The sequence below is a fragment of the Hylobates moloch genome, unplaced genomic scaffold (assembly GCF_009828535.3).
Source record: "Hylobates moloch isolate HMO894 unplaced genomic scaffold, HMol_V3 SCAFFOLD_17, whole genome shotgun sequence".
Classification (NCBI taxonomy): domain Eukaryota; kingdom Metazoa; phylum Chordata; class Mammalia; order Primates; family Hylobatidae; genus Hylobates; species Hylobates moloch.
The window spans coordinates 61,877,892-61,898,406 of record NW_026652292.1 but is presented as its reverse complement, the minus strand read 5'-3'; the positions used below and the strand labels follow the sequence as shown (position 1 = coordinate 61,898,406).

At 38.8% G+C, this 20,515-nt stretch overlaps 1 protein-coding gene and 1 long non-coding RNA gene across 10 annotated transcripts in view; both read right to left on the bottom strand.

The window, feature by feature from the left end:
- PPARGC1A (PPARG coactivator 1 alpha) overlaps window positions 1-20,515 on the bottom strand; it is a 337,407-nt gene that overhangs the window by 118,416 nt on the left and 198,476 nt on the right. For 5 of the 9 annotated variants that reach the window (XR_009210503.1, XR_009210501.1, XR_009210502.1 and 2 more), the window contains exon 2: window positions 11,770-11,949. Coding sequence is in view for 3 of the 9 variants with exons in the window: in XM_032135352.2 (XP_031991243.2) it covers window positions 11,770-11,949 (180 nt within the window). In the remaining 6 variants the exon portion in view is untranslated. Of the gene's footprint in view, window positions 1-2,063; window positions 2,103-7,737; window positions 7,885-11,769; window positions 11,950-16,933; window positions 17,078-20,515 lie in introns of those variants that run through there. The other 4 variants (XM_032135353.2, XM_058430086.1, XM_058430085.1 and 1 more) reach the window with 4 other exon arrangements.
- Window positions 2,835-9,108, bottom strand: LOC131381628 (uncharacterized). Its single transcript, XR_009210504.1, has 3 exons — window positions 8,971-9,108; window positions 4,708-4,859; window positions 2,835-2,988 (listed from the first exon to the last, which is right to left on the bottom strand). It is a non-coding gene; the product is annotated as an uncharacterized LOC131381628 (long non-coding RNA).

Below are 20,515 nucleotides of genomic sequence, written 5' to 3'. Positions count from 1 at the left end.
CAGGAGATCGAGACCATCCTGGCTAACACAATGAAACCCCATCTCTACTAAAAATATCTCTACTAAAAATACAAAAAAAAAATTAGCCGGGCGTGGTGGCAGGCACCTGTAGTGCCAGCTGATCACTCAGGAGGCTGAGACAGAAGAATAGCGTGAACCCAGGAGGTGGAGCTTGCAGTGAGCCAAGATCGTGCCAGTGCACTCCAGCCGGGGCAACAGAGCAAGACTCCGTCTCAAAAAAAAAAGAAAGAAAAAAATGTGACCAGCCATATCCCAAGTGATATGGGATGAAAAGAAAAGTGTTGGTAATAATCCTCAGTAATATTGCGTAGTGCTTTAGAGATCTGAAGTACTATCTCAAGGTGTGGAAGTTAGCAACTTAACCAGATAATACAGATTGCAATGCCTTTTTGTCTTCAGGCCATTGGAAGAAAGATGAGGAAGGTTGAACACATCTAAGAATTTCTCAAAAGTGAAAACAGACTTGCATCAGTTTCTACCATGCCTCTGGTGCAGAAATATCAGCCACTGTGGAGACTGGTCTCTGAGTTTCTCTGTAGTTACCGGCAAGCACATTTCATTCTTCCTTTCTCTTTTTAGTAAGGTGCAAATTTGGTTCAATAATTTTTTTCTGCATCTCTTTAAATTCTCTATCTCAACTAAGTTTGAATAAAATGTCCAGCTTTCACTATTTCCTAATGATCTGGTATTATGTTAAGAGTTAACTGGGGTGAAAAGGCAACAAGAAAGCTTGCCAGAGTACAGCTAGAGAATTTCATGACAATTAGCACTGATTTGCACTGCAAGAATAGAAAGAAAAAAAAAAGAAGTTTTAAAGGGGAAAAAAAGCTACTCACACATACCCAACCCAGAAAAAGCCTCCAAGTACTAGCTGAAAATGATAGCGTTATACGACAGCAGAAACACACCAGATTAGCCAATTAGCATTCACCCAAGAAAAGCTAGTGCTTTGGAGGGAGGGGAGAAAAGGAACTCATCAACAGTAATATCAACTTTACAATAGCCTTGACTGGTTATCTACCCAAAGGAAATGCTACCTCCTCACTTTTTTGTGACCCTCTCAACAATTCTGGGGGAAAAAATGTTAGTTCAACATTATTGCAAGCCAGAATATGACTCTATTTATGTGACAAGTTGACAACATACAATTTCATGCTTGTTGAACTGATCGGTGTTATATATTCACTGTGAATATTATGAAGCCTCACCATTATAAATATGAAACAGTATACACTTATTCAAAGTAACTCCAGCAGTGACAATTTATAGCTTGGTTGTTTGTGTTCTTATGAAGTCCAAATGCCACCTTAAGAAGCTGCAGCTCGCAGAAACAGATGTGCAGTGTGACTGCGACCAAAATGGATTGACGATGACCTATGTGAAAGCAGGCTATTACATTTTGGTCTGCATGGCAGCTGACACTGGTTTGTATTTAGATATGTGACTCTTGGGAACACTGTGTCCTTAAAGCTCTGTTTAAACATGGGCCAAGACATTTGTCTATTGGACTAATTATTTTACCACCCTTCTATGGCAAAGATCACTCCCCCCCCCCCAAAAAAAGGATATGAGAGAGTGTATATGCACACACACAGGCACACACTCTCACTACGCTTTATAAAGTTACAGCAAGGACTTTAAACCTTGGTCATGTCAGGTGAATGTTGGCAAGATTTCCAGAATGTCTGCATAACAGGATTGTACCACTTTCTTGATCAGGTGCCTGAGAACAGGACAAGGCCACAAACCATCAAATCATAAGCTGTCACAGCAACTGCTTTTGGTCAGGTTTTTCCTCCTCTTCCCTACCCCCTCCCTTTCTTTCTCTTAGCAAGCTTCAACCAATTTACAAGTGTTCGCTTCCACAAGGACAAATTTGGAAGAGTGAAGAACAACACAATTTATCCAAATGTGGGAGGAAATGAAGGAACCAGGCACCTTGCTAAAGCTAGATATCAAAAATTTGCATAAGTAGTTTTGCAACCACAGAGGTGCTATTTGGAACAAAATAAATTGCTTGTATTGTATGCAAGGGCACAAACCTTGACCAACTTTGCGGTGTCTTCTCTGCTTGTACACTTCTTAAGCACATCCAGATATTCCCACTAAGAAGTTCAAGTTAGTATCCCTCAATAGGGAGACCTAAAAAGATAATTGTTTGTGGACTTAGAAGTCTTCAACATCTTTGAGAATTAAGAAACATGAGTCCAAAATATGCGAAATATAGAATTAGTTCTCCAGGATGTTCTTGTAATTCTTTTGTTTCTTTTTCATTTATTTGCTTAATATTAGGTCATATCCCTAGCTCTTTTTTTGAGATCCAGCACAGAAGTCAGTGACTGGAATCCTGGCTCTCTTTTGAAACATTTGAATTAACAGTGTTTTGGAATTTCCTATTCTAACAAAGTTTGCTATCCAAAACCTGTATCTCTTTCTACTTTTCCTGTTGGGATAAAGTGAAGGTGTTGTCGGTCTGTCTAGTAAATCCAACCTACGAGATAACATAATCACATACATTCATTTCTCAGGGACCTTGGCGGCTCTTATCTCCTTGCTTTTATGATCTCTTATGAACAGCCAGGAATAGCAATTTGCAGCCTGTTTGTAAAGCCATCTTAGTCTGAACCCAGCCTTCTCTTTTATCACCCAATGATATTCTTCAGCTAAATCCCATTCGCCACAGCAAAATTTGCTCTGTGATCCATTTTAGAATAATATAAGTATTCTCTGTGTGTATGGAACATATCAAACACGTAATGGAAGGTAATTATCATTTCAATGAACTGTTTATTAACAGAAGATGTTTTGTGTGCTTCGCTTAGATTTATTGCTATGCTGCCCACTGTACATTGTAGCTTGAAGCTATTTAGTTCACGTTCATCAGCCTCTCAGGCAAGCAGCTCCGCTGTTCACACAGTTCTGGTTTTTCTATGTGCTTTTTTCAACTTTATTTTACCATTATATCACCTAGAACATTAAACACAATGCTCAAGTTCCATGTGTTAAATCACAATTGCTTTCTACTAAAGTTCCAAGCTACCCATTTTTATTAACAGTTACTTTATTAAATCCTTAATAACACAGATAGAATAGTTAGTTAATTTGTGTGTTGAGCCATGGATGTTAATTTGTAAACATAATAACATACTGCAATCATTTGCATAATAGCGTTTTAATCTTTTTAGTAAAAGCTGTAATTCCCTACAAAGTACACTGCAGTAGAAACGAAGTGACTATTGGTAATAATACAAAAGGCCTTAAAATTCTGATCCTATTATAGTGTTGGAACATACCCAAACTGCTTCCATAATCTCTGAAATGTTACTGTTCTCTGATTTAGGTGTCTGTGTCAAGAATAAAAATGAAGTATAACTGGTAGCAGTAGACTATTTCCTAAATGTAATTTAGTATTCACTAAGCACCAGCACTTTGCAAATAGCTCTGAGGCTTTCCTTCAAAGTTCAGAGCTCCAGCTATGCATACTGTGTGAGGAGGACCCTGGAACTCACTCTCAAGTCTGTGCTGAAGAGAGGACTCTGATAAATCACGCTGATTTGGCGCAGGGAAGGGTATCGGCCACCAGGGATTTGGCTACTGAGTCTCCTTCCTCCTCTCTGCTCTACCAGCCTGATTGCTCCTCCTTGAACTGACGCTTCTGAGCAGAAGTTCAGAAAGAATGAAAAAGTGCAGTGAAGCTTTAAAAAAGCTAGTTTAAGAATACTTGATGGGGGCTCACTCTCTCTACAGCCCATTAACACTCATTGTAAGACTGCTCCCCACCCCACCCCCCCAAAAAAGGAAAGGAGAAAGAAAAAAAAAGTAGTTGTTTAAGTCAGGCCAAGTCATTTTATGCAAGATCTGGTAATTCATTAATCCATCTGGCTGCAAATCTTGAATGAATAACTTGCAGTAGTAATGGAGATGGGCAGGTCTACAAAATATTAGTGTTTAGAATCTGAAACTGTGCAAATCACTCTATCATTCTGGAAAAGAAAAGGCACAAAAGTATCTTCTATCATCACTTTGGGACAAATGGCTTAATGGATAAGAAGTCATTTAGCTTCAAACAACTCTGCCATTGCCAAGAATAAGAGTGTGTACTTCGTTGTGAATCTCTCTCCCCTTTCTCCTGCTCTCATTCTAGCTACAGTAAAGCATAGGATCCTGCCTTGCTTTCAAATGTACCTCTGAGCGCACAGTCTTAAAAATTAAAAGGAGGCCGAGTGCAGTGGCTCACGCCTGTAATCCCAGCACTTTGGGAGGCTGAGGAGGGCGAATCACGAGGTCAGGAGATCGAGACCATCTTGGCTAACATGAGGAAAACCCGTCTCTACTAAAAATACAAAAAAAAAAAAAAAAAAAATTAGTTGGGCGTGGTAGCAGTCGCCTGTAGTCCCAGCTACTAGGGAGGCTGAGGCAGGAGAATGGTGTGAACCCGGGAGGTGGAGGTTGCAGTGAGCCGAGATCGTGCCATTGCACTCCAGCCTGGGCGACACAGCAAGACTCCGTCTCAAAAAAAAAAAAAAAGAAAAAGAAAAAAAGTTAAAAGGAACCTGAGAGGTTAAGAAGAAAAAAAATGGTCCTTACTGAAATTGTTTTACATCACAGGCAATTCATTTTATAAAACCCACAATAAAATTTTTCATTACTCAAAGAATAGGCACATAATTATAGGGACAAATTAACCTTGTTAGATGCGAAGTCTGGGATAGGGAATGGTGGAGGAACAATTTGGCTCTCTGCTTTAACAATGTGGTCTTTAATGTTCAGCTTTTTATCTGCTTTGTGTGTTGATTTCATCCAGAAGTGAGTCATCTGCTGGGCTGTGCTTCCAGGACCTGGCGTAGAGATAGTGGTGCATGGACAAATAAACACAGCAAGTGTATAAGGTCTCTACACAGACACACGGTTGCTATACAAATAGACAGTTTGTCCAATGCGGCACCCTGAACCTTGTGATTACTTTCACCTACACTATTATCTTTGAAGTAAATCTAAGAAGCAATGAGCTACTTTTTCCTGATTCTGCTCCAAGATTTCCTCCTTGTGAATTTAGGTCTCCACTATTTTGGCCCCAAAGATATCCAGGCAGAGTAACTCTGATGAACCAGTTGAGACTCTGGAAGGTTGGAAAAACCTACAATAAGCCCATAAAATATCCCAGTTTACTTTCTGGAGTGCCTAGAGTATCTGACATGAAATCATTGGTTTTTCCCATCCCAAAAAACAAAATAGCACTTTCTAAAATCATCGTGCCTAATGAAACATACACATTCTCACTTTGCAAACTGCAAATGGCTAAGAACCGAATCAACTTCCATTAAAAAATAAATAAATAAATAAAACAGCAGCCAATCTCATCTCTCCTAGCCACACCTTCCATTAACAAAAGCCACCAGCAGGAAAGTTAGTGCCAGTGAAAGATGGTCATGTAACCTGCATCCTGTGAGTTGCTATTTATTAGCAAGGGTTGATGCCAGGAGACAGAGCCCTGTGGGTCAGAACTCCTGAGCCATATTTTTCCAGTGGTCAGCACAATGGCAGGGAAGAAATAGGGTGATAAACCAGATGTTCCCAAGATAAGCCAGATGTTATCAAGCCGAGAAGTCTAAAACAACAGTGCTTAAATGAGGTGTGTAGATGAACACACACACACACAAACGAACAACACTATTTAGTCTCCCTGCAAGATAAGCCGACAGGAGAGGCTGAAAATAAAGCAGCACACAGGCTGGGTCAGATTGTTGCTTCCTGATTTGTGACTCTCCAAGATGAACATCTAACTGATTTATACCCAGAATTTGGAATTTTGTGGTAGACTACAAATGCAAAGATAAGTACAACATAAATTTTTAAAATTCTCCATAAGTCTCCATGAGTTTCAACATTCTTCAATGTTCTTATGTTACAGCCAATTATCTCTCCACTTAAATGGCTATTATTTTCCTACTTGAAGTCTATGTTCTTTGTAAGTATCATTACCAAGTGTGGCAAAAATCTGGCTGTGGGCCGTAAATTTAATTTAAATGACAAACATTTATTGATTGCAAATTGGAAATCCCAGAAATCTTATAAAAGTGATTATTGTAAATTAATTCAGTCCTCCCACATAACAAAAAAGAATTTATTCTTCCAATGATTAAATTAAGGTGAGGTTGTGTATACATGCATTCTTTCTTTCTTGTCTATTTGTTTTGTTAAAATTCCAAGAGGTTTGCATTCATAGAAAAGTCTGTCTGGCCACAGGCACAGTCAGAAGCAGGAATTCATTACCATGGAAGGCTGCAGAATTTCCTCCAAGGAGACAAGTGAAAAAAAGCAGACACCACGTAAATTTGTGGATTGGGTTAAATATGTTCTGTCCCTGAGGCAGTGGAAAGATAGAGGGCCCCTTTGTAAAATGACTCACGAATGTAGGAAAGTACTTCAGCTCCTAAAGGTGAGCAGAAACTTAACCAGGAACGATATCCACGAGGTTCTGCTTCTCTTTGGAATATCTTTGAGTTAGCATTCCTTACCACCTCTCTCTCTATCCTAACTCAGAGTTATCAGTGCTGATGGAATTTTCCTTCAAGGTACTTTGAATCTGTTCCCTGAATGCCACCCCCTCTGCTATCACCTTGTCCCTTCCCTGTACCTGTATCACATTGGGTTTGGAATGCAGCACGGCCTGCTGTCTGATTTGCCGTATTTCCTACTTGCCTACACTTCTTAGGACTGTCAGCATTATCATTCTTAAATACCACCTCCATTATGTTGATTTGCTAAAAATCTTCAATGATATCCTACTTTCTAAACAGACTCTAAACATTTCCAACTGGATTCTCATGACCCACCGTAATTTTGTACCTACCTTACATCCAAACTTACTCCCAACTAATGTTGTGTTCCCATTAATATGTATTTTACTTTGAGTAAACCAAGCTCCTCACCTCCACATCCCCTCTATGAAAACACTTTCCTCTTCTCTTACCAGGCTTCATGAATTTATTCTTGCTGTTTATCTCCTCAGCTAGAAATACACATACATACATACACACACATATATATGCATGCATATATGCATACACGAGCTTGCAATGTTTGCAAATTGCAAATATATATATAAGCCTATGTAGGTACATATACATATATACATATACATGAATATACAGTCTTATATTGTTTTCCAATTGCTAAGAAATAAAAACACATGCATATACCTGTATATGTGTATACACAGCCTTGCATGGTTTCCTAATTGTTTTACATTTGTTCATCTTGCCTCCCAAACTAGATTTAAAGTCCTTTAGGACACAGGCCTTCTTTTGTGCTTTGTATATAATCTTCACATTACCTAACGCAGTTCATTCCGTCAATAAACATATGAAGATCAACGCATTCATTATGCAACAAGTATTTGTTGAGTTCTTACTTTCTGCTATTTTCTAAGAAAATATCTAGAAAAATGTCAGTGAAAAAGACAGGCAGATTCCCTACTCCCCAAATGCTCATGGTCTGCTGAACTGCCAATATTTGTTATTTTTAACTTTTTGATAGGCACATAATATATGTCAATTTTTGCAAAATTTAGAATATAACTGAAAGCCAAATGAAGAAATGTAAAGTATCTATATTCCCACTAGAATAACCAAGTAGTTTTGAAAGCGTCCACATTCATTTCCTTGATGGCATACAGCAGGATAAGTTACACACAAATACAAAACCACCACTCACCCTTTTCTGCTACAAAGTTCACAGTTTCAGGCTTCCTGAGAGTTCCAGCAATGACCAAACATGAACGCTGGCTACAGCTGTGAGAGTCCTTCTTTCCCCACCAGCAAAGGCAGGCCACAGAACGTATTACAAGTAATGACCTAGAGACGACTGCATTCTCACTTGCCATCATTCTAACGAACCCCAAGTAGCTTCATTCAGAAGTAACAGACGAATGAATGAAAGATGCCCATTCAGTTGTATCATGGAGGCATTAAAGCAGGTGTTAAAATAAACCAGGGACAAGGTTGCCCACAGTGACCCAGAAAGGCCAATATGCTATTTAAACTAACCCCATGCCATCCATCTTTACACACTGCTGTGCTGTAAAAGTAGTCCTTTATTCTCCTCCTTCAAACAATGCACAAAGGCAACAAAGGGAAGGAAGTTATGTTGCAATATTCTGAAACATAAATCTTGCTACCAGCCGGTCCAGGGACGCATCCTGTTTTCCTTACACATGGATCAGAGTCACTGGAGGCTGTTACCTCTGAGCCTTTTGCCTTGCTTTTTAAAGTGGCTTCTGAATCGTACCTGGTCACCTGCATTTACACATCCAAACACAGGTTGCGTAAGCAGAGAACATTGTTTGTGTGTCCAGTTACTCAACCAACATGTGCCATTGCATGTCGCTACCCCTCTGCCACCACCCAGAATTCCCTTTCTCAAATTGTGACATTCAGCTTCATTTTTTATCATTATTAAGTTTGTGATATTAAATAAAAATTAAACTTAGATTCAAACATAAGGAAGAAACAAAAAGAAGAGATACATAATTTACTCTCAACATTTTAAGACTCTGCCACTCTATTATCTACCCTTAAATCCCACTTTCTGCTTTGATGAGAATTCAGAGAGCTGATGGCCAGTTTCCAGTGGTGTCTTTGACGTGCTACTTGAGTCAGGGAAAAGCATTTAACTACTCAGTGCCTGATTTTATTCTGGGAATCCAAAGTAGATAATGCTTGTTATTGTCAGATCAGAGACAGCAGAGCCCGTGACTGTTTAACTTGCTCAAGTACAAGGCCTTCTCAAATGTGATGAGGCAGAGCTTTGCAAATTGGAAGAAGGTGAGTGCAGGTGAAAAGTCCACTGTGAGTGCCTGGCCCTGGGAAGGCACTTCCCTGAAATGCTGCTTTGGTAGAAGCAACACAAACCTGTGGCCATGAAAGAGTTATCTGGTTTCATACGAACCTTCTTCACAGGGAACACCCAAATTTAGAATGTCACCTCTGCTTAAAACACACTTTCCTTTCGCATTATAGAAAAGATGCCTGAGTTTAACACTAGAGGGCAAAGAGTGGAGGTGTCCTCACACCATGCAAATACTCCTGAAGCTGCTGCTGTTGGTAAGGGCATTGCCACATATGACCTTACCCTTTGCCTAGATAAAGAATGGGCTTTGTGACATCAGAGAAAACCGTTATGGGAACTTACCTCAACAGCCACTTTTGCCCTCTGACACTAAGAGAATACCTGACATATTAGTCCTGGAGCCCCAGGCATCCTGATATCGTTATATGACTTCTCATTCTTTATATCCAGTACCTTACTATGTCTTCTCTCAGAAGTCTAACCAATTAATCATTAGTAATTTATAAACGGGCAGTCTGTGACTTTATTTAAAAGCAGGGTTTTTCAACCTCAGTGCTTTTTTCATTGGAGGCTGAATCATTTTTTGTGATGGGAGCTGTCCTGTATGCTGTAGGAAGTTTAGCAGCATCCCTTGTCTCTAGTCTCTACTCAATAAATGCTCGTAGCCTCCCCTTGTCCCCAGTGATAACAACCAAACATGCCTCCAGACATTGTCAAATGTCCCTTGAATTGGGGTGTGGGGCGGGGACCACAACTGCCTTTGGTTGAGAATCATTGGTCTAAAATGACCTAATGAGAGACTAAATTAAATGAACTTCTGTTTTAGAGTGCTGAAAATAATTTTATTAGCATAGAATATGACATAGGAAGACAAAAAGGGTGGCATGGCATATATTAAGCACCTACATGTAGATAATTAACTAGATGCTGAACCAAGTCTCCTGAAGGTATAAATGTGAAGTACCTCTCACAAATACCACAACACAAAATACAGGGACATAAAAGTTATGGAGGAAGTTGTATTTCTTTTAAAGTAGTCCACCAGAGAGGCATTGACTCCTATGCCATCTCCCCCTACTGCTAAGTCATTCTCTAGCCTCTACAAAATGCATGGCATTCACCTGATATGAAATAGCTGATTTTTAGATAAGAGGTCTATGGAAATGGACATTTTTTAAAGCACTGTTTATTTAATGCAGCATGACTTAGAATGGGCCTGTAACCTGACAAGTGTACTGAGTGAGGAATGTTCAATTTACCAGTTCTAACTGGCCAAGTCCTCACATGAACTTTCTAAGACCCGGCTGAGAAGCCTGGGAAAGTAGAACTAACCACAACCTTCAGTGTTTCCTCCACCTTGTTCTGTCTCCCCAGTCCAAACTCTACTACCTTAAGCATTCTTCTAAAACCCACTTAATCTCCAGAGGTATTACAAAATCTCAGCCATCGGCAGAACCTACAGCCGTCTCAGCTCACCAGCTAACTCTACCTCCATGCCAACCAACACTGAAAGGAAAGATTCTGTTCTATTTTTAAATATATTGAGCAAAGAAGCAGCTTGATATGTCTTTGTAAAGGATGGCTGTCACCCAAATTCATGGGTTCTCTATTTTTATCAGGGATATAAACTTTGAAGTCTGATAAATTTGGGGTTCAAATCCCAGGTCTTTATCGTCAACTGTGTGATTTGGGGAAAATCAAATAACCTCTCTGAGTTTCAGTGTCTGCACATGTAAAACAGGAATGATAATAATAGGACCTAACAATAGGTTGTTTTCAAGGACAAATGAGATGACATATATTAAGCATGAGTATACCGAAATGTTGGCCATTATTGTCATTACTATTATTGTTATCAACATTAATATATTCATCATTCACTCATGATTTAACAAACATTTATTCAGCATGTATTATATGCTGGGTTCCAGAAAAACTCAATTAATATTTTAAACTTGGCTTTCTTAAGACTCAGATTTCAACCAAATAACATGGAAGTATAAGAAATGTCTTTGCTGGTGAATAAGAAAAGTCCAGCACATAGTAGGTGCTCAGAAAACATTAGATGATGATGATGATGGCACTGGCGGCTGTGATAAAGAAAACTGCTGATATGTCATTCTTCATTTAATTCACTTGCCAGAGTACTCACTAAATGTTTGTTCCTATAAAAAATAATGTATTTTCAAGTAAATGAGTACTGATCTTGTGGGAAAGAATTCCTTTTCTCAAAGTAACACTTTAATAGGAATAGATTAACATTCTTTATTACAGGGTAGGCTTATAATAAGAGTCCGGAGTCACGGAGGTAATTCTTGCTATTGAAAAGTAAATGAATTTTGACTGATTTATAAGTATACAGTAGATTAGTCGGGTTTAGAAATTCCCATTATATAAAGAAATTGGAGATATGAACCAAAAATATAATTAATAATAATAATCAAAACAAGAGCTCACCTAATTAGTAAAGTAAATAAAGGTAGACATCTACCCCCTTGGTTAAAAAGAAAGGCCTTCTTATTTATTAATTTATATGAGGTACCATTTATTGCTCATTCTTTCTGTGGGAAATAGACAGGAATAAACAGGTTTAGACTTTTGTTCTTCTTTGTCACTAATCTTTCACAACCCTTTATTATTTCAACACACTTTAACTCACTCACAGTTGTTGATTCCTAGTCCCTAGTTGATTTATTTTTTAAATCTTTAAAAAAATAAAAATACAACATTTGTTTTCCAAACAATGTTTTTCCATAAATTAGAAAGTATGTAACTGTGATGAAAAGTCTTTTGATGATAGCAAAGTAAGAACTCATTATGCATTCAGGCCTATTACCATGTTAGTCTGGCCCAAGCCAAAGTCAATGAAAAATTAATGTTTCCAAAGGATGTGCTTACCTCAAATATGTTTGAAGGCTCATTGTTGTACTGATTGGATATTATTTCTGATTGGTCACTGCACCACTTGAGTCCACCCAGAAAGCTGTCTGTATCCAAGTCGTTCACATCTAGTTCAGAAAGATCAAGTTCAGGAAGATCTGGGCAAAGAGGCTGGTCTTCACCAACCAGAGCAGCACACTGCAGGAGGCAGAAAAAAAAATTTAAAAAAGTTTCCATTAACCACAGGAATTTATTAAACTGCAATAGCATGTGATAGGAATTAAGCCTGGTTAATTCAACGACACTACCAAAGCTAGTTTCTGGCACTTTAATCACCGGGAAAAACATCCTAAAATCTTTACTCACTTGGCTCCTGAAGGATAATTTCCCTGCTTTATTCCATCCAAAATCTACCTCCAAACACATGGTAAATACCATGCTCCATGAAGCCTTCTCCGATTCTTCCAGTTAGAAATCAACTAGATATTTTTGGACCTCTTTGTACAAAATCCTAGGTACCTGTTTGATAGTTACTACTTCCAAAGTTTTAAACTGTCTTATAGTTAACCATAATACAAACTTGATTTTACCTTGGAAATTTCATCACACATAATAGACACTCAATAAACTATTGCTAAATGGAAAAAGAACAGAGGAACTACACTAGGAAAAATTTTCTCCATTTACACTCCTTTTAAGCATTATAATCCACATAATTCATTTAGCAACTAATGATGCAAAGCCCTTTGACTCATCTGTGGTTCTCCTGAATTGTTATTTAAATCATTTACTCTTATTTGACTCTTCATGACTTTCTGGACTTCATCCTTAAAGGCAAAAGCTAGTTCCTTAAGATGAAGGACAAAAATCATAACTTTTTTTTTTCTATACGGCTTTTGTATGTAACTTGCAAGGTGTGTGTGTGTGTGTGTATATGTGTGTGCATGCGTATGTGTGTGTACGGTTGGAATCACCTAGTACCTGGAAAGGAAAACTCACAATAGCATACCATCACTATATTTTGTTCATTATTTGTGTATATCTAAACTGTGCTCTATGTGAATTCAAAATAACTATTTTTGTTTAGAGTTTTAAAATAATTTCTACATATTGAGAGGTTTAAAATATCTTCTACCATGGCTGGGCTGCTTATCACCAAGATTATTTTAGATTGTCAAAGTATTTCATCCCCTTACATGAAATAGACAGTCTTTTAACTGTTTTACCATGTGGCTTTTGGAGGCAAGTGGACTCCCCTTACCAATGAGGTGGTCTCCTAAACTTGAATTGGCTACCTAACCGCTAATGTCAGTCTGCAGACAGTAAAGAACACTGCAGGAACTCCTATTGCAGGGGTCTGACATTGCCAGAACAGTAAGGACTTCATCCATCTGTAAGTGGGGGTGTCTACATCAGGAGGCACACACTGACGCAGCACCCTCATGGCCCTGCCTTCCAAGGTCTGGAGAGATGCTGTGGAATTGTTCACATCCAGGCAGCAGTTAGGCATAAAATGAAAGATGCTCTTTGACATTTACATTTTGAATGAAATAAGTTTTATGCAGATTTTCTTTCTCAAGCACCCCTGTTATCCCTGGCAGGGATTCCTAGCAGGCCACATTACACAGGTCATATGCAGCAGCGTGATCAAAAGCAACACACTGAGAAGTAAGTACTGGGTAATGGAGTCAGCAGTTGGTAAGGGGAGGATGGGGGGAGACTGAAAATCATTGCCATCCTTTTCTAAGACCATTGGACCCCAGTGAGATCCCTGGCAGCAGGGACAAGGGAATGCAAAGAAAGGGCCGTCCTCACCATCAAAACTCTTTCCTTATCATTTCATTAGTCTTTCCTTTTATTATCTGAGTTAGCCCAAAATTACAGGTCAGTATACTTGACAAGGCATATAAGTAAGTGGAGGCTGGGCTGAAGAGATCTCGTTCTGGTACAAGGCTCATATTTGGTTGTGGCTGTAACACCGCCCAGACTCCATTCTTGCCCACACAGCTGATCCTCCAAGCCCAAACACACTATCTTAACTTTTCCTCAATGTCACCAATTCAGAGATAGGGGGAGAACTTTTTCAATGGTGCAAGATACACTAGGATTTTATAGGGGTATAGTCTTAAAAAAAAACAAACAAACAACAAAAAAAAAAGTGAACAACAAAAATAGCAACACAAAAGTAAAAATAATCAAGAAAATGTAGGCTCTCTATGTATGGCTTCAGTTCCTGTTGTGAAACTTTGGAACCAGCCATGTTTTGGAATGCTAAAGTGGCATACTGATTTGTGGACAACTTCTTGTTGTCCCTCTCTTTAACTGCCCTCTTTGGCATGACTTGTTCAAAACCCTTTAACCTTCCATAAATATGTATTTTTAAATAACTTTTGAAAACCATTGAACAGACCAGGTCAATTTGTTGTGTTGGTGCTATCTTGTCATTTACATATTCCTTTCCTTCCTCTCACTTGTTCACTCATGCTCTGTCTCTCTCTCTCTCATTTTGCTTTTATGTTATGGTTGAGAAAAGTGCATGCATTCTTGCCAGTGTTGACATGCTAATAAAATCCGTGCTTCTGAATGTGTCTTTATCCTGCTAATCTAAAACACATTAGTGGTAGCAAGTGTTCCTGTTATTAATTTATATTTGGCCTTTGGACAATGCCAGACTTAACAGTCCAAGCCCTGTAACTGTCCTCATCTGACATGCTGATATTTACTGTTTCCCTATACATCTGTAACAGGTGTGCTTTATTGCAATTACACAGACACATTCTACTGCCTCTTTGCAACTATGACAGCTATTTCACAACTGTAGCCTCAATTTTATAATAAGATTTAAGAGGATAAAGCAGTCACTAAACACAAAAGGCTAATTATTGTATGTTATTTCACCCCAACAGACTTTTCTCTTAGTTAAGGAGCAGACAATAAATTAGCTTAACTGCACTGATGATAATGAATCATTATAATTAAGTATAATTCTCCATTAACCTTTTGGAGGTTTTTGTGCCATTGATGGTAAATTTTAAAGAGAGAGAGAAGAAGGAGTGGACTTGGCCACATTAATTATATTAATGAAAAAAGAAACTCAGTTCTTAAAAAAAATTAGTTAAGACAGGGGAAAGGAGGTGGAGAGAGGGGCAGTAAAGAATGACAGTCTTAGTGGGGTGTATGTCATGTGAATTGTCTCTATCAATCTTAGTAACCTTATTGTACATCACCTTCATTAAACTGTGAAACACAGGGCACTCCAAGTAGCTACAGTGATATAGGCCTTTATTAACCAATGTACTACCCTGTCATTATGTGCAAAAGGGCATAATACGTTTTAGGATGACAGCAAACATTAATGATTCAAAAAATGAAAACTGCCAACACTACCTGCTGCTCATAATATTTTATACAGGCGGAGGTGATTCCCAGAGCCGCTGCCATGTAGGCAAAGCTTCTAGCAGCTAGTTGCCTGTGGTGCAACAGAGAAGTGACTGGCCAATCTCAGCCGACTGGCGACTCCATCCATGGCTGGACAAGTAGCCAAGACCTTTCCTCCTTAAGAAAAAAATTTAAAGGCCACTGTTCTAAATGCTTCTGATGCTTATTTGAAAATGACTGCAGGAATTCCAATGATTAAAATAAATCTTCCTTATTTCCATATGATCTAGTTCCTCAATCAACTCCTAACAGCATCAGGAATAATACATGATGGAAAAATGAAACTACAGCAGCTGAGACCCACAGTGCCAGCCAGACAACCACCCACAGGACACTCCGGCTACTCAAAGACAATTAGGACTTTGAAGCCACTTATAACCCTGACTCATAATGGCTACAGGGCATATGAATTATCCATATCTATTCCGCCTTACCAAGAAATCAGAACAAGATAACAATTACAATCCACAAATACGATCTACCAAGGCAAGGGAGGGCAAATGGAGCCAAAATTTGCAAACCCAGCAAAGAGTTAAGAATCCCGGGCATGCCTCGCTAGATAGGAAAAATGCATTCACCGACGGCCTTGGCCAAATTATTTTCACTTTAGATGTGTATCGCTGCACCACATGGACATCTTATTTAATCAAATCACGTGTGGGCTTGATCCTCCCCCTTACCCTACGTGCCCCCAGCTACCCAGAGGAAACACTCGCAGTCTTTTGCCAGATTCATTGTTAGCAGCTGGGATCCTCCATGCAATTCAATTTGAGTCCATCTCACCAGAGTCCACAGAAAGTTTCGCTTGTTTCCCAAGTTGCCCAAACTTTCCTTCCGAGAACATTCCATTGTGCTGAATGCAAACACGCCGAGGTCCTCCGTCCTCCCACTAGACTCCAGAGATTACGAGGAAACTGCTTGCGTTATTTTCCCCCTGTATGAATTGTAGCCAGCAGAGACTGTGGAATTGATGTATTGCTGTCTATTTTTACACTAGCAGCGAGCAGCTCCACACACAGTCCTGCATAAACTCTATTCTCTCTCGGCTTCAGGCAGCTCTCCGTGGTACAGGAAGATTTAACCATTGGCTTCCCTGCCACCGACGCGAACGGAAAACCTTGCACTGCCAGGCATTTCTTTTTATTCGCTGGCCAAATCTTTCAACCACGTATAGTTTTAAAGGAAGCAGCATCGTTGTTTTGTGTTCTGTGGGAAAAGCAATCTAAAATAGCCCAGCAGGATTATTTAGGATTTTGTAAGTTCTCTGATGAACAGAGACAGAGGGGGGAAAAAAAATCCGGACTAGAGTCAAAATGGGCTATATTTGAACACATCCATTTTAATATTTTTATCTTCGTCTTATTATAAATAGAAATGGCATTTTTCCAACCAGGCCACTAAACACCACTGGAAAGACTTCAGCTTCTGATTCATATCAATATCTTAGAGCATAAATATTGCATATGAGTAGAAACAGTGCCAAAGTCACATGGAAAGAGTTTCTAACTGCAACAGATACTGATGACAGCAGCTAAGCTTTGATTTGCTCAAGGCATCTCAGAGCCACCTTAAAATAGCAAACTTATTGGAGTTAAGATAAGATTGAGATTCCCTTCTAAAAGCTCCTGCCTGGACTACTTTCCGGGCTCCTCTCTTTGCCCAAGCCCATCCCCCCTTACAGGAATAATAGCATCTGAAGGAAGCGTCAGTCCTGGCTGCAGCGCCGAGCCCTGCCCCAGCTCACCTCGATGTCACTCCATACAGACTCAGAGTCCTGGTTGCACATGTCCCACGCCATCCAGCTCTTGAATGACGCCAGTCAAGCTTTTTCAACTCCAATCCACAGTGACACAGAGCACACACTCATGCAGGCAACCAGCCCCTTACTGAGAGTGAACTGAAGGCACCTGTCTTACTACAGTCCCCAGTCACATGACAAAGCTATTAAAAAGTAGGCTGGGCTGTCACTCACCCAGCCTCCCTTCCCCTGTGCAGCTTGCTGCTCTAACTCGTGACGTCACTCAAAGGCAGCCCTCTGCCTCAGTGAAGTAACGCTTTAAAAAAAAAAGAAAGAAAGGAAACACTTGGACTTTTGGAGGCTTCAAGCATCATGCTGTGATTAAAGCCAGCTTTGAATGCCACAGACTCTAAACGGAGCCCTGGCCATGTAATAACCAAAATCCCCTGCAATCTTTTTTTAATTTATTTTCCTTCCAAAACAAGCAAGTGTCAAAGCTCCCTGTTTCATGACAGAGTAACTATATTCTTAGCTAAAATGTGTATTCCCTAAGAACTCTTTAATTCTAAAATCTCCCAGTGGACTCAAGCTCAGTTTGGGACTAAAGCAAGAGCTTATCACATGATGCATTTTTATGAGACATTTTCTCATTGAGGGAGTGTTTGAAAGCGCAAATGGGGCTTTTTTTTTTTTTGCTTGTTTAATCAACAAAGTAGCCTGTATGTGTTAAGGTATAAACAAACTCCTCCACCCAGAATTCGGATGCCCCCATGGCAGTAGGGAATACCAGCTCCCGAAGAGTTGCTGCAGTTTTCTTTGCTCCATATAAGGAGAACAAGCCACAAAACCCCATCCTTTCAGCTTCCTTCTAATTATTTCCATTTCTCTCATAGGCTCCCAGAAAACAAGTGTTAGTAAATACAGTCGCTGCTGCTGTGCTCAGATCAGCTTAGATTCCCAGCTCCTGTTTTTCATACATGTAGCGTTTCCTCCCTAACTGCCTTAGGGTGCCTTTTTGAATAAACATTGAATTCCAACCCTAGTGCCCTGGGTTGTGTAGTTTGCATTTTGAAATCAAGAATGTCCGTGAACTGAGGGAAAAATACCAACACACTATTAGCAGAAATATTCAATTCCTGAGCTTTACTTTCTACTATTTTTCAGCTTGTACCTTGAGACAATGAGGGCTAATGCAGGTGCAACTGTTTTATGATGACACTACATATTGAATACATAACAAACTCAAGGCACCGGACACAGTGGAAAAACACTTCCTGTAATATGACAGTGGTCTGACTTAACCCTTCCAAGTTCCCAGGAGATGTACACGTGTATGTATCTGTGTGAATAAACATGTAAAATTTTAAACCCAGTATACTTTTAGAATCAGCTCAATTCTTCTACTTGATAATAATTTACCTGAAAACAATCCCCCAGTTATCAAAACATAATTTGTAAAGCACTATTCTACTGAGGTTAATTTACCCTGTTCTTCATTGTCCATCTCCTTAAACAGAAAAACATGGTGATTTGCCCTAACACATATTTTAACTATTAAGTTGCTCAAATATTAAAGTGAAAGAAAGAACAAAAGAAACAAAATACCAGCAGACTGCTGCTTATTTCAGACCATACATATTATAAGAGATTTGTGTGCTGTGATAGCTTCAACAAGTTGCTAGTAAATTCCCAAATAACGTAAGGAAGTTGACAGTTTATCATTACTGGGCATAAAAAGGTGGCCAAGAGCTTTGACACTTTAAGTTTGCTGAACACAGTTCACAGGCACATTTTCCCTTTTACAAACAGCAGAAAATTACTGTAGTTTAAATTTTCTAATGAAAGAACAGGAAAATACAACCTCGGGAATGCTTTTATACAAGCAATTAGTGGCATTACTCTGCACTCCCCACAAAGAAACACTAATTTTCTTCCCAATTATATTCTGATTTAATGTAAAACTTCAGTAAATTATTAAAATTCAGGACAAAGGTCATTGGCTCTACCCTCAACGATCAACTGTGAAATAATATTGGTCACCTGGCCAAGAAGAGTCAATGTTTATTAATTATTATCATGTGATTCTTCCACTGTGATATTCACTGATACTTTTATTTGTGTTTATCCAATGCTAGATATTCATCATATTTTTAAAACCTATTCACATCTTTTAGAGATGTTCTTTACATTAGAACAGGCTTGTTATAATTTTTGATATTCTAACCTGCCCAGATTGTATTGTTAGGGTTTTCTTTTTGCCATCTAATTCTACTTCTAAAAAATCAAATCAGCACATGCACTGAAACCAGAAGTGATTTCAAATACACTTGTTTTTTCTTCACTCTTACTATCACAAAGAGGATGGAATTCAGAAGTAACAACATTTAAAGGACTTATAAACTACAATATATTGCATTTTCCCCTCAAATTTCTATTACTGGACAAATCAAAATTAAATAGATTCCTAGGACAAATTAGAGTGCTTTCCACTACTTTTTTTTGTCTTAAAACTACAACTGTAATGAGAGAGATGTTTTAGAGGTTTTATAATTTTGTTAATTAACTCTTCAGATTAAAATTTTTCTTCTGTCCAGTTTTTTTTTCTTTTCTCAGGAGAACTTATATTGTTCGTTGCTCACCAACCTTGGTTTTTTTCTGGTTCCCTGGGCCATTTCTCTGTTTAATTCTCTCTCTGCTTTGACTATTTCTCTCACTCTCTACCCACAGCCCTCCTTTCACCCCTTCGTCAACTCTATCTCCAAAATTTCCAAATATCTGGTTTCAGACAACAAGGATCTATTGAAACCTTACTGTGTGCACAGCTATGTATCACAAGGACTGCCAAGAAAGCATATGACATGGACACAAGAGAGCTTACAATTTTAGGGGGATGACAGCCCTTAAAAATGGAGAATAATTTGGTATGAAAAACCAATGTCACTTGGATCAATACCCAGATTCCTCTTCTACTGCTTAAAACACACCCTGGTGAGGTACAAGTTCCTTTCATTGACCACTGCAGTTCACACCCAAATCAAACCCATTTTTTCTCAACAATAGAAAGAGGTATTTATTAACATCTGCTGAGTGCCCCTAATGTTGCATATCTACACAGAGCCTACATTCCATCCTGATAATTTCTCCCCTCTGTAGTTCTGTTAACATTTTCCAGGGTTTCAGTATTAGTAGAGGCAGGAGAATCTATCTCGAGTTGCTAACAAAGAGAAAAAAAAAACCTCAAGAGAATAATTCAATTCTCTAACAAATATGTTGAATGAAGTGTATAACATTTGGGTTTCCTTCCTCACTCCTACTCCAAATTAAAGGCTTTTCCCATCCCTCCATATTTCAGACAACTGCCGATTTCTAAAAATTAGAATCAAATTCAAACCCCCAAACTCAAAAACCTCAGACAATAGCAAAAACAACTGGTTTTGTTGTCTATATTGAATATAGGTGATTTCAGAAGCAAACTCAGAAGAGCCATTAGGATAAATATATTTGTTCACTTGTTTTTATAAGTTTATCAGTTTTTATTTTAACAAAACAAACAAAAAACTACCAGACTGCTGCTTCTTTCAGATCATA